Source organism: Carassius gibelio, chromosome A5, assembly GCF_023724105.1.
Source record: "Carassius gibelio isolate Cgi1373 ecotype wild population from Czech Republic chromosome A5, carGib1.2-hapl.c, whole genome shotgun sequence".
In the NCBI taxonomy this organism is placed as follows: domain Eukaryota; kingdom Metazoa; phylum Chordata; class Actinopteri; order Cypriniformes; family Cyprinidae; genus Carassius; species Carassius gibelio.
The window spans coordinates 12,415,385-12,428,229 of NC_068375.1; the positions used below are offsets into that span (position 1 = coordinate 12,415,385).

General features: G+C 34.4%; 1 protein-coding gene across 1 annotated transcript in view; it reads right to left on the bottom strand.

Annotated features, from left to right (window-relative positions):
• LOC127994174 (alpha-mannosidase 2) overlaps nt 1-12,845 on the bottom strand; it is a 53,053-nt gene that overhangs the window by 22,314 nt on the left and 17,894 nt on the right. Inside the window, exons 6-12 of the mRNA XM_052591780.1 lie at nt 11,615-11,788; nt 6,062-6,248; nt 5,688-5,865; nt 5,357-5,568; nt 1,781-1,966; nt 174-288; nt 22-89 (exon numbers count right to left, since the gene is read on the bottom strand). Of these exons, the coding sequence (XP_052447740.1) occupies nt 22-89; nt 174-288; nt 1,781-1,966; nt 5,357-5,568; nt 5,688-5,865; nt 6,062-6,248; nt 11,615-11,788 (1,120 nt within the window). The remainder of the gene's footprint in view (nt 1-21; nt 90-173; nt 289-1,780; nt 1,967-5,356; nt 5,569-5,687; nt 5,866-6,061; nt 6,249-11,614; nt 11,789-12,845) is intronic.

Sequence of the window (12,845 nt, forward strand, 5' to 3'; positions counted from 1 at the left end):
TTGAAGGAATTATTGATTTACCTTGGTTTTTCACCAATTTCAAGAATAGTTTTGCGAGGTAAGGCATCTTGGGTTGGCTGAACATCATCCTGTAACACAGAACAAGCAAGTGTGACATGCACACCAAATTTCGGACTGATGCCATGTTATAGATGTACAATATGAAAGCTCACCATTTGAAGAAAGGGATTTGAAGGATCATGGTAGTATGCTGGTTTGTCCTTGAGCACCAACCAGTGAGCTGAGCTCACAATCACTCGCTTCACATTCAGAATAGAGTGATACAACCTTAAAAATAACACAGATCATGTTGTTTCTACATTATAAATGTGCACGCCACCATTCATGGGTAAAACAAACTCAATAATGAAATTCAGTTGGGATATTATATATTATATCACTAACAATAGTGGTTCATATTTGTGACCCTGGACCACAAAAGCAGTTTTTAATTTTTTATTAGTAATATGAATTGATTTGGACAACTTCAAAGGTGATTTTCTCAGTACCGTATTTTTTGGACTATAAGTCACACCTGAGTATAAGTCGCATCAGTCCAAAAATATGTCATGACGAGGAAAAAAACATATATAAGTCGCACTGGACTATAAGTCGCATTTATTTAGAACCAAGAGAAAACATTACCATCTCCAGCCGCAAGAGGTTTATTTTTCATTCTCTTGGTTCATTTCTCTCGGTTCATGTCAAATTAATTTTGATAAATAAGTCGCACCTGACTATAAGTCGCAGGACCAGCCAAACTATGAAAAAAAGTGTGACTTATTGTCCGGAAAATACGGTATTTAGATTTTTTTGCACCCTCAGATTCCTGATTTTTAAATAGATGTATCTATCCAAATATTGTCCTATCAAACCATATATCAATGGAAAGCTTATTTATTCAGCTTTCAGATGATGTATAATCATTTGGTCACATATGGTCGGTTTTACCTGATAAGATCAGATAATAAGAGTCCAATTTTAGTTTTTTCTTTATCAGGATATCAAAGAGTTTTTTTTTTTAAAGTAAGTTAAGTTTATGTAAACTAATATTATTGTGGCTAATTCGCAACACAAAGGTTATATACTAGCACTATTAATTGTATTTATTATTTATTTTTTAAATTTTAATTTTAATTTTATATATATATATATATATATATATATATATATATATATATATTTTTTTTTTTTTTTTTTTTTTTTTTTGGATGAATGAAATAATGATTGAAATTAATACTTTATGTCAATAGAGATACATTACATAATTCAAAAGTGAGAGTAAAAACTTAGTTTTTTTTCTAATATTTCTATTTCAAGTAAATTCTGTTCTTTTGAACTTGCATTTGTCAAAGAATCCTAAAAATTTTATTAAGGTTTATATATATATATATATTATATATATATTTATATATATATATAAAATATTGTAATATTTCACAATATTACTGTTTTTTTGCAGCTTTGATCAAATACAGAAAATGAATCTTTTTGTGGAAATAATATTCAAATAATCATTTAGGTTGATTAGCCCAAGTAAATATTGGTGGTCTTTTGTTTTGTGTAAATATTTTCATGCATTCATCATTTGGTCATTTTACCATGGTAATTAAGCGGATGGTTATTAAGCAGATGGTAACAACTGCTTTACAAGCAATGTGAAGGTTCTATGCGACTTTTGGGGCAGAATGCAACAAATGTATGAAAAAAACTAAAGAAAAAGAAGCATAAGTCTATTATCAGTCTCACTTTCACATATATTTGAGGAAAGATGTGCTACCTTGTTCCATAGTCCACAACCACCCAGTCTTTGCCCGTGCCGGTGATGGCATCATGATGCTGGAAGAGACCTAGATTGCGTCTGGCTTCTGTCAGCAACTTGTAATTATCCACTGCAGGGTAATCACTGGGCTGGCCGTGCTTCTGAATATTGGCCAAGGTCAGAGAGTAGAGGACCTCAGCTGCCCTGCGGACAAACATAAAGTGATATATGAAACTCCTTCCCTCGCAAGATCAAAAATTCCCACAAATCCACACTGAACAACTCCACAGTGTAACAAGAATCCGTCTGACATCAAAATACCTCCTGAATCCGGCTAATGTTCATATTTCAGGAAAAAAGACAACAGTGGTGTACAGTCGCTGTTGTGTTGGGTGTGTCTGAGTGAGAACAACAATGATACCAGAATCTCTCCACATTATAGTAACAATACAGGTGTCATATCTCAGAATAATGACCTTCTCAAATTTTCCACAGGAGATGAAATTCTATAGCTGGGCAAACCTCACAAAACCTGTTGGACAGGAGTCATATTTCACAAAAAAACACCAGGGGCCCGGGACCTCAGTAAATTTACAAGGGTTGCGCAGGAGGACTTAAAAAATAAATAAATAAATAAACAGTAGTAATCTATTTAAATAATCCAACTCTAATCTAAATTAAAATGCTAAATATACACTTTCAATAACTACTACATCAGTAACTAATGTTGTTCTACAGTTCTTGAAACATCTGGATTTACACGAATCATGGTTCATTTATTTAAAACTTGAATACTCTCAGATTCTTTACAAAGTCTGAAAACAAGCAGCTTTGTCATAATTACAGCAGAAATAGTAAGTTAAGTATTTGTTTTACTAGTTTAACTTTACGCTGATTTAAATAAAAAATGAGGATTTAAAAAGTATGAAAATAATTAATTATTTCTAAATTATTTGTTATTAAACTTTTTTATTATTTTTATTGACATCCACAGCAAATTACGACCTCTATCATGAGTACATCAGTAAACTGAAGTGACAAAATTATCCATAGATTAACTGTATTTAAATGTATTGTATTTTTATAGACTAAGTAGTTTCTGCAGATCAAACATTTCAGCTTTTCTGTATTTGGTTCACAGACAGTAGTTATAAGATTAAAATGCGCCCTACAAACTTCACATCAAACACACATCTGCTTTCTGCTCCCGCAAGAACAGCCAAACACTGACTTTAATAATTAATTAAACATGAAATGACCTTGGACTGAATATCTCTAATCAGTCTACTGTGTGTGTGTGTGTGTGTGTGTGTGTGTGTGTGTGTGTGTGTGTGTGAAACTGAGCAGAGCTGAACAAAGTCCTATTTGCTGGGTGAAAAAGCCATCATGTAGAACGGGGAATAGTTTAACAACTGCATACTGATGAAAACTGTTTCCAGCCTACATTTAGACACCCATCAAAATGCAAATACCGTGTTAAATCGAGTTCTCCACATCCACGAGCTGAAGGTGTACCCAGTCTATTCACTTGTGTGATCAGTACAGCGGTCTTTGAGAGGACAGGGTGTAGACGTACAATACAGGCATAAATGAGGGGAATTAATATCCTTATCACGTATCGCACTAAACAATGACATGCAGGGCAGTCAGACACACACACACACACACACGATGTATAGAACACATAATATCAAAAAACTCAATGATATACATACAATGTGGTATTTAAATGATGCTTCATAGTACTTCAAATAATACTATGAAACCACTATACCTAATCTATTCCATGGTACATGTCCATTAAACATGGTAAAACCATGAGACGTGAACCAAAACCATGGTACTACTATGTTGAATGAACAAAAAACATGGGACATATCACCATGGAAAATTAATTTAAAAAAGGTTAATACCATAGTACTTTTTGTGGTTAGAGGGTTTAAATTTAGAGCTCTGTTGCAAGGTTATTTTAGTATTGTTTAATTAATAAAAATACTGTATTAATAAATATTTTAAAATAGTTTTTTTCTATTTTCAGTTTGGATTATAATATTAATAATTATTATTATTTATATTAATTATAGGATTTTTAATTTTATTCAGTTTTTGCAATTTTTTTATGTGCTTTTCTCATTTTTGTCTGTTTTTAAAAGAAGTTTTAAGGCTTTTCATCTAATATTAATATTTTCCTTTATATAATTTCAGCTCTTTTTTTAATTATCAAAAGCATTTTTTTTTTTTACAGTTTTAGTTAACAAAAACAACAGTGCTCTACTGATAAACATGAAAAAATGTCTGTAGAGGAGCATGTAGAAATATCTATGTGGTACATCAATATGTACCACTGTAACGTCTCATTATCTACAACCAAGTCCATTAATGAGAACTGCAAAGACATTTCAACAGTTTCCAGCTGTAAAAAAATAACGAATAATAAATTCAATATGGAATTATTTCTTTCAAACTCCACATACTAGCGGTAATTACTTTATAAAGGGCACTTTCTTAATAAGATACCTTTTCATCTTTCTAGGGCCAATATCATGTTAAAAAGGTGTCAAGGAGAAACGTTTGTGAAGTACCCAAAGATAATAAGGTGGTCACGGTCAATGGCCATGTTCAAATAAATACTAAAGCCATTGAGTCGCTGGCTCAAAACTGGCTGCTTTAGTTTGCCGAGACCTTGTCGCAGGACTTCAGTCTTATCATGAAAACACAGACATGTGACCTTCAGCTTTGCGTGTTAGTTAACAGCATACAACACTGCAAGAAAAATATGGTAACGTCTGTTATCACAGAGCTCCATTTCATGTAGACAGACTCAACCAGCGACCACGATCAGTTACATAAACTGCGTAGACTAGTCTTAAACTTTAGTCATCTCATTTATTGCAGCAACACTGGTCATACATTTTTAAAATCGGTTACATAAAAAAGTAGACTGGTCTAATTTAAATAGGAAAATTTAGGCTGATAACCACTTGATTAATTGCTAGTGATTCAAACTGGTTCTTTAGACCTGTCTGACTGTGTGTGCATAAATCAGAAAATTCAAATAATGCTGTTTTTGTGGCTTTTAGCACATGTGTGTTACAGTAGGTCATCTGTATGCTAGTGTACTTTATAAACAAACTCTTAGCAGATAAACACATTTCAAATTCAGTCTTTTTCCGATGACCAACCAGACCAAAAATATTTTGGTCTATAAACTTTGAATAAAAAAAAAACAAAAAAAACAAAAACAAGTGATCAGACTTTGAAAAAGTTACATTTCCAGAAAAATGTCATTGATTTATAAATTATGAATTGCAAATTGTATTGCACAAATTAGCAAGGCATTCTGGCTCATAATTAACTTTATGTTCATTTTGAAATCATGGTTTCAAAGGCAAATCAAGTTCAGACATTTTATTTTTTACGGTTTCAATTTTTGGACATTGAGACCCAGACCAAAAACATGTATGCATATTTTCATTTTCTTCAGTTCATATTTTCTCTTTGGTGCAATGAATGACATTTTGGTGCTACAGAGAGCTAAAAGCAAAACACTTTTGCTGATCATTTTCCAAAGTGGTAAAAGCTGTAAAGGCTTACCGGAGATGTGATTCCAGCACTCTGTCCAGGCGCTTATAGAACGGCCGTGAGGTGAAGTATCCGCTCCAGTAGTGGTCGTCTCGATCCGCGTAAGTGAAAAAGTCTCCACTTACCACAGGCAAAGCCAACTGGCCAACATTCATGCCAACCGGATCCATGCCAGTGCTTTTACGCAAGGCCTCGAAATAATCTGAAATCGTTCCAAATTGGGCCTGCAAAGAGAAACAAAAGAGTTATATAGGAAAACATATTGAATTATGGCTGAAAATATAGCAAGAAGAGTTCACAGTGTGGCCTAGGAAACACTGAAGTCTGTCTAAGGATGCTGGACCTGGACATGAAGCTCAGGGTGGGAATTCATGTAGTCGAAGAGTTTCTGGTAGTTTTCAAACTGTTGGTCCCATTCGACAGCTTCAGTGTAACGGAAATCATCTCCAAGTGGAGCCAGCAGCACATTGGTCCGAAAAAGTTTGGATTTCTTCCTGTACTGGTCCAGCAGCGTCTGAACCCTACATATGGAGAGAATAAACTAAGTGGAGGCAAATCTAAATCTAATCCGAATTGGGGGAACACAAATCCACAAACAATGACACAAGAAAGGGATTCAAAATTGTTATTTACCGGAACAGAGTATTTCTAGACATGGTTCAAAACAATCATCGAGCACATAATGTCCGTGATTGTTACTGGTGTGTATAGCTGTACCTCTCCTGTATGTTATTATCTGTGATAGGCTGAGGAGGAATTCTCCACGGACAGCTGATTCGTCCTCCCGGCAGCCTTTTAAAGTCAAACTGGCAGCAGATTTTTGGGTCAGGACCACATGTATGGGGAACATCGTAGCTGTAGAATGGCATCATGTGACACAAAATGTCTGAACTCGAGTCCTGATCTGTTGGAAACAAAAACAAATGCGAAGTTACTAGTCTTGTGTGGCCATGCAAACAAAAAAGGCCACTGTCTACTGTTAATAGTGTAGCGATAGATGAAATCATTTTCAGATCAAGTCAGTCGGTCAATGTTGCAAATTTACACGACTAACTTGAACACACTGCGAACTCTGCATCACTATCATGATTCCTAACGGTAAATGTGACAGCATCTAAAGTCTAATATATATTTCAGTTTTACATTTAGTATTGTTATTATGTTATTTCAGGGAAAAAAATTCTTAACCCTTTTCTTAATAACAAAATTAAATATAGCTATATCGTAGGGCTGCCCGATTATGACCATCATCATAATTGTCACTGACAAGCTACGCAATATCGCGTTCATTATCCCAGATTAATCGCTCTGGATAATGAACGCGATATTGCGTAGCTTGTCAGTGATCTACGGCTCTGTCTATTAAATGCCTCTCCAATTATAAGCAGGTGATGGCGATTTAACGGTAATCACGGAACCAGATTTACTGACTAGATGCGCATGATCATATCGTTAGATATATCGCCCATCCCTACCGTGAAAATGTAATTGCGATTATTAATTACGATTAATGACTGCATGCCATATTTCTATATGAAAATAAGCTAAAAACACTCTAACTGAAAAACTTTGTTTTTCTATAGTATTAAGCCTCAAATGTCAACTATTGATCAGATTGTTTTCTTTTTTTTAATTATAAAATATGAATGATATTATAAGTGTTATAGTAAAACTAAAATTTAAAAAATGGAAAAACCCCACCTTAAGCACACAGAATAGCATAAGTGGACTTTTACGATTAATTGCCGCTTTGAACGATTACGTAATTGTGGCATCCATAATTGTAATCGCGATTAGAGATTTAATTAATTTTACTATACTATATCATGATATATATCGTTATTATGAAATAAAATTTCTCATACGATGAAATAAGATTTCGGTCATATCAGCCACCCCTACTACAAATCATTAAAGGGGGGGTGAAATGCTCATTTTCACTCAATATCCTGTTAATCTTGAGTACCTATAGAGTAGTACTGCATCCTTCATAACTCCAAAAAGTCCTTCGTTTTATTATATTCATAAGAGAAAGATAGTCTGTACCAATTTCCCGGAAAAACACGACCGGCTGGAGGCGTGACGTGTGGGCGGAGCTAAAGAATCACGAGCGCCAGTAGTCTTTTGCGTTGAGAGCGTTTGGAAGCTGTGACATTACCGTGAGGAAAAAAACATCCAAAACAAACCATGGCTTACAGTCAGATTCAGCCGTTTATTTATGATCCAGAATCAGATCACGAGGCTGAAACTGAACGAGAGCAGCAGCAGCAACGACTCGCACCGAGCGGGGCTCGAACCCGGGTCTCCGGCATGGGAGGGGATGCACTAACAAGGAGGCAGTTATATTTTAAGCAGTTTTACTCACCACCTGCGTTTCCAACACACGATCGTGACCCTTTTTCATTGGGACTGCATTATCCTTAAGAAATAAACGATACGCAAATCCGTTGTCAAACTGGGCCTTGTTTGTAAAACAAGCATCTTTGAAATGCAGGGAACAAACAAAAACACTTGCACAACTCCGTTGATGCTCTGTAAAAATAAACTCCATCCACTGGTCCCTTAATGCTGTTTCTCTTTTGGTAATCTGTGCAGGGTTGTCTTGCCCTGACAACCAAAAACACACTCCTTTTGTGAGATTTCGCGACGCTCTCGCTCTGATCAGTGAACGTCTGTTGTGCTCTCAGTGCTCTGCTATACGGGAGCGCGTGCTCTTCTGGGAGAAGTGCGACAGGACCCATATAAGGAAATTCCGCTCCATCTAACGTCACACAGAGCCATACTCGAAAAAAACTTTCCGAAACTTGTGACAAACCGGAAGGAGTATTTTGGGAACAAAAATACTCCTTCAAACGTACAACTTAATTTTGAAACTTTGTCCATGTTTAGCATGGGAATCCAACTATTTACCAGTGTAAAAAACTCAGTATGCATGAAATAGCATTTCACCCCCCCTTTAAATGATCCACTAATGTCATAATCATATAATTTTATTTGCAATAAAAATATTCAATTATCCATTCAGCACAGCATGTGCTCCAGAGTGACCTTCATAAAAGCTGTGCAAAAAAAATAATGCAGGATTTTCCTTTAAAAAAGGGACCAGATGTGAAGCTCAGAGTAGTCTGGCTGTCTGTTAAATGGTGATATATGGAATTAAATTGAACAGTGAATGAACATTGAACAAATGAACTGTAATCATATTTGTTTGGCACCAGCTACATGAGATCTAAGTTAAGATAAGAGTCCATTTGTCCAGGGTTTTAAACACTAGGTCTGGAAAAAACAGCATATCCCAAAACAGATGCACGACACTGAACAGGCAGACAACAGAAAACAATAGATGGGATGTGGGAAGACGTTTCCTCTGACTCCTCTTTTGTTCGCCATTCTCAGCTCTTATTTTTCATGTAAATCATTAGAGGACAAGTGCCAATGGAGCAACATACAGCAGCAAAAATATTATAATGAGAACACATAATTATACTTCTAATCTCAAAACATGTGGCATCTGCAAACAAATGCTACTAGGTCGACACTTGTTTAGCCACCTTTACAATGATTTTACCAAGCTCGTTTTCAGTGAGGTCAGTTCTCCTCAAGTTCACACATGCAGAGTAACCACAGGTGTATTTCATCACATTAAATATAAGCACTTAACTATGAATTGAGAAACTTTATAGCCTATATAGGTTTCTGCACAAAATATTTTGCATTATTACTTTCATAATCTAAACTAAAAGACGTGTTTTAAAATGATTAGACTTTTTGAAGACATTTCCAATGCTTCATGTTTAAATATTTTCTGTAGTTGTATTTTTATTTTTTTTTTATAATTATTTTAATACGTAATAGATAGCCTATTAGTAAAATTCATTAAATTGAAAGAGCCTAGGCTGCAGTGCAGCATTTAACAAATGTACTTAGTGGGTTCAATTTATAAATACATTTTAAGAAGTCATTAGCAACCTTTCTTTCTTTGATCTCCTTTATTAGAATAACAAAGCAAATTCATTTACGTTATAATAAGACTAAAAATAACCAGTTACAAAACCAAATGGCATTAAGAGTTTTAACCTTTACATCCTTTGTTTTTTGCAAAGGGTTATTTTTAGGTATTAAAAAGCTCATAGTTTATATTATTTTCATAAAGCGACAGATAAAATACTTGTGCCATTTACAGACTTGTGAAGTTTGACTGCAGAGTGCAAAGAATCCTCTGAAAGGGGCCACTGAAGGAGTTATTTGAGCACTTTTGTTTGAAACAACTCGAAACCATGGCTGCAGTTCTGCTCCCTTCTGTTTAATTAAGTAATTTTTTTCCTTTTTTATTTTAATCTCCATTAATTAATTATTAATTTATGCTGTTCGGAATGCGTTGGTAATGCTTCATAAGCAAAAAAGTTCCAAAATGCATTTTCTGAACAGCATACATATTGTTTTATTATTTAAAGTCTATTAATATCATATTTTTCTGTGCATTTTTGCTTGTAAATTTTTTTTCTAATGCAACGACCTTCAAGGGTGGCACAAATGTCTCTAAAATGTCCCTTGTAACAGCTCAAGAAATGAGAGCTTTTTTTCTTTTTCAAGGTACAACATTTGGCATGAGGTCTTTGACTGAACACTATTGACATGTAGCTACATGCAGGATGTTACCAAAGGAAAGGGAAAAGGAAAGAGTCTAGGATGGTGTGTGATGCACAGTCACTGTACCATTATTTTAACCACGCTTCCTGTGTGGTTTCTGACCTCCTGATGAGTCAGAGGAACTCAAGGAACATAAACACTACAGTTTAGCTTCAAGCACTTTTTGGGGAGGTTGATCATTATCGCTCCTGTTTGTGTGGTTATCGTTAAAGGTGTGTGTCTGAATGACCTCCAGTGATGGAGATGGAGGTGAGCTTTTACTAGGAACAGACATTGTTAGGTCTGTTACCAACTGCTCCAGGGCCAACAGCTGCAGATGCTTCATGGAAAACTGAATTTATCTCACTTACACCTCTGTCTCTAAATTCGTGAGACTAAATGTAGCGCGCAGCCCCACCTATCCAGGTTTTAATCAGCATAATCACTAACTAAAACATGGATTCAATCAATGAGAAGCGTGAATGACTCCACCGAGCAGCTCGTGTGATTAGAACCGGCTCCTACAGAGATTTCCAATCAAATGTGTGAGGCCACTGTGACACACAGTCAGTTCTAAGACTTAAAGGGACAGCTCAACCAAAAATGAAATTCAAAATAATTCTTCAAACATCTTCATTTGTGTTCTATGGAGGAAAAAGCTGTATAGGGTTGGAAAGACTTTCATTTTGCATTATTTTTTAGATGTGCTGTCCCTTTAACACTGATTTTGCAACTTGAGTCAAACTGAAATGTCAAGGTATTTTGCAGTAAGTAACCTATAATCAAATGCATCATATTTACCAGTTATATAATACAGAAATTCATCATAAACATTAAAGCGCTACATAAATGAACTCTAAAAAAGCTTTTCAATAAAAACATTGTTTTTTTATTAGTGGTCGAACGATATATCGGCCAATACTTGAAATGTTTTTATATATATTGGCATCAGCCAATAAGTTTTTCTGTTTGGCTGATATATGAGTACGGCAGCGCCTGAGCATACAGTGCTCACATTGTCCCTCTTGTTCGTTGTAAACAGCTCTGTCTAATAATCAAATAGAACAGTTAAACTAAGAATTAATGTATACAAAAAGTATTCTTATAATTGCTTTTATATTATTAGTGAAATACTTTCTCGTTTGCAGTCAGCATTAAGCAAGTATGCATTAATATGATTTAAACAAATCTTAAAATTAGTCTTACCCTGGCTTTATTTGAAAAATATGATTCCCAATGCAAACAAACTTCCCAGACAACTGAGTGCCCTGTTGGTTATAGTGTTTACTTGCTTTTAAATTATATTTTTATTCAATATTTATTTATTTGTGAAAAATTCATCTAAAGTATAAGAATGTTTATTGTACACATTTATTTTTAAGCCATTGTCAAATAATTTAAAATTTCTCAAAAAAAAATTATAATAATAATAATTATATATATATATATATATATATATATATATATATATATATATATATATATATATATATATATATATATATATATATATATATATATATATATATATATCGGCTTTATATCAGGTATTGCCCACCCTGCTTCCAAGATATCGGCATCGGCTGTTGGTCGACCACTATTTTTTATCCTCTATTTCCTACATCAAGATCAGTTGCTCACCCCAGTTCTGTCTCCAGAAGAACTCCAGGGTCTTCTGAGAGGCAAAGTGTTTCTTCACTGAGTAGTGCACTCTTTGGATCAGCATGTTAGATAGACCGGCTTGTCTGAGCAGGTAAGCATGGGTAGGAGTGTGACCGAACGGATCCACAGCCCAGCCAGTCTTGGGTTTCACTCCTAACAAAAAAAGAGGAGGAATATGACACAGTATTACATACTAAACTTACTAAAAGGGTGTAGTTTTAAGTGCTTTCCACCACTAAATGTAGTTCAAACATGACATATTGTCTCAAAAATGTTCAGAGTTTTCAGTATAGAAAAATATCAATTATATGTATTAATATTGCTGATTATTATTTTTACTTAATGCGTACTATGTAACTGATGCATATAAACGGTTAATGATTCAATAATATTCTTATTCAGTGTTCAATAATTAAAAAACAGTATGTAAAACATACAATGATTATTTAACTGATTTAACTATTTAACTTAATTGTTTTTACTGCATTGACTATAAGCCATCAGAACAGTTATACATATATTAAAATACATCACCATTCAAATGTTTAGGACCTGTAAGAGTCTCTCTCTCTCTCTCTCTCTCTCTCTAATAATAATATATATTCATATTTTACAATATTAGTTCTTTTATTGTATTTTTGATCAGATAAATGCATCCTTGATGAGTGTAAGAGACATCATCCCAACACAATCACAGGTTAAAGGTATTTCTGTCTTGGCGAATAGTCACACAAATATAATCGGTTATGTCTTAAATGAACATTTTGGTAACTGTTGGAGAAAAACATCAGATGTGTAACATTATATTAGTAGGTCTTAATACACAGGTGCATCTCAATATATTATAATGTCGTGGAAAAGTTAATTTATCTCAGTAATTTAACTCAAATTGTGAAACTCGTGTATTAAATAAATTCAGCTCATTTTTTTTCAATGTGTTCATTGTGATTTTTCCAACACGGGTCACATATATAGATTTCTTTAGCTATAGGACCCATTCCTAGTCACATTTTTAGAAACAGCAAGGTCACATTTTTAATGTGGATAAAGAAACACTAGGAATAAATTCAGCAGAGCATTTACAACAGCTCTGAAGGTAAAGCGAGGAACTCATGGATCAGATTGAAACACAGGAGACACAAGTAATCTTGAAGGATAGATGTACCCCGAAGAGACCCGTGTCTATATTCATGAGCAAACCTGAACACAG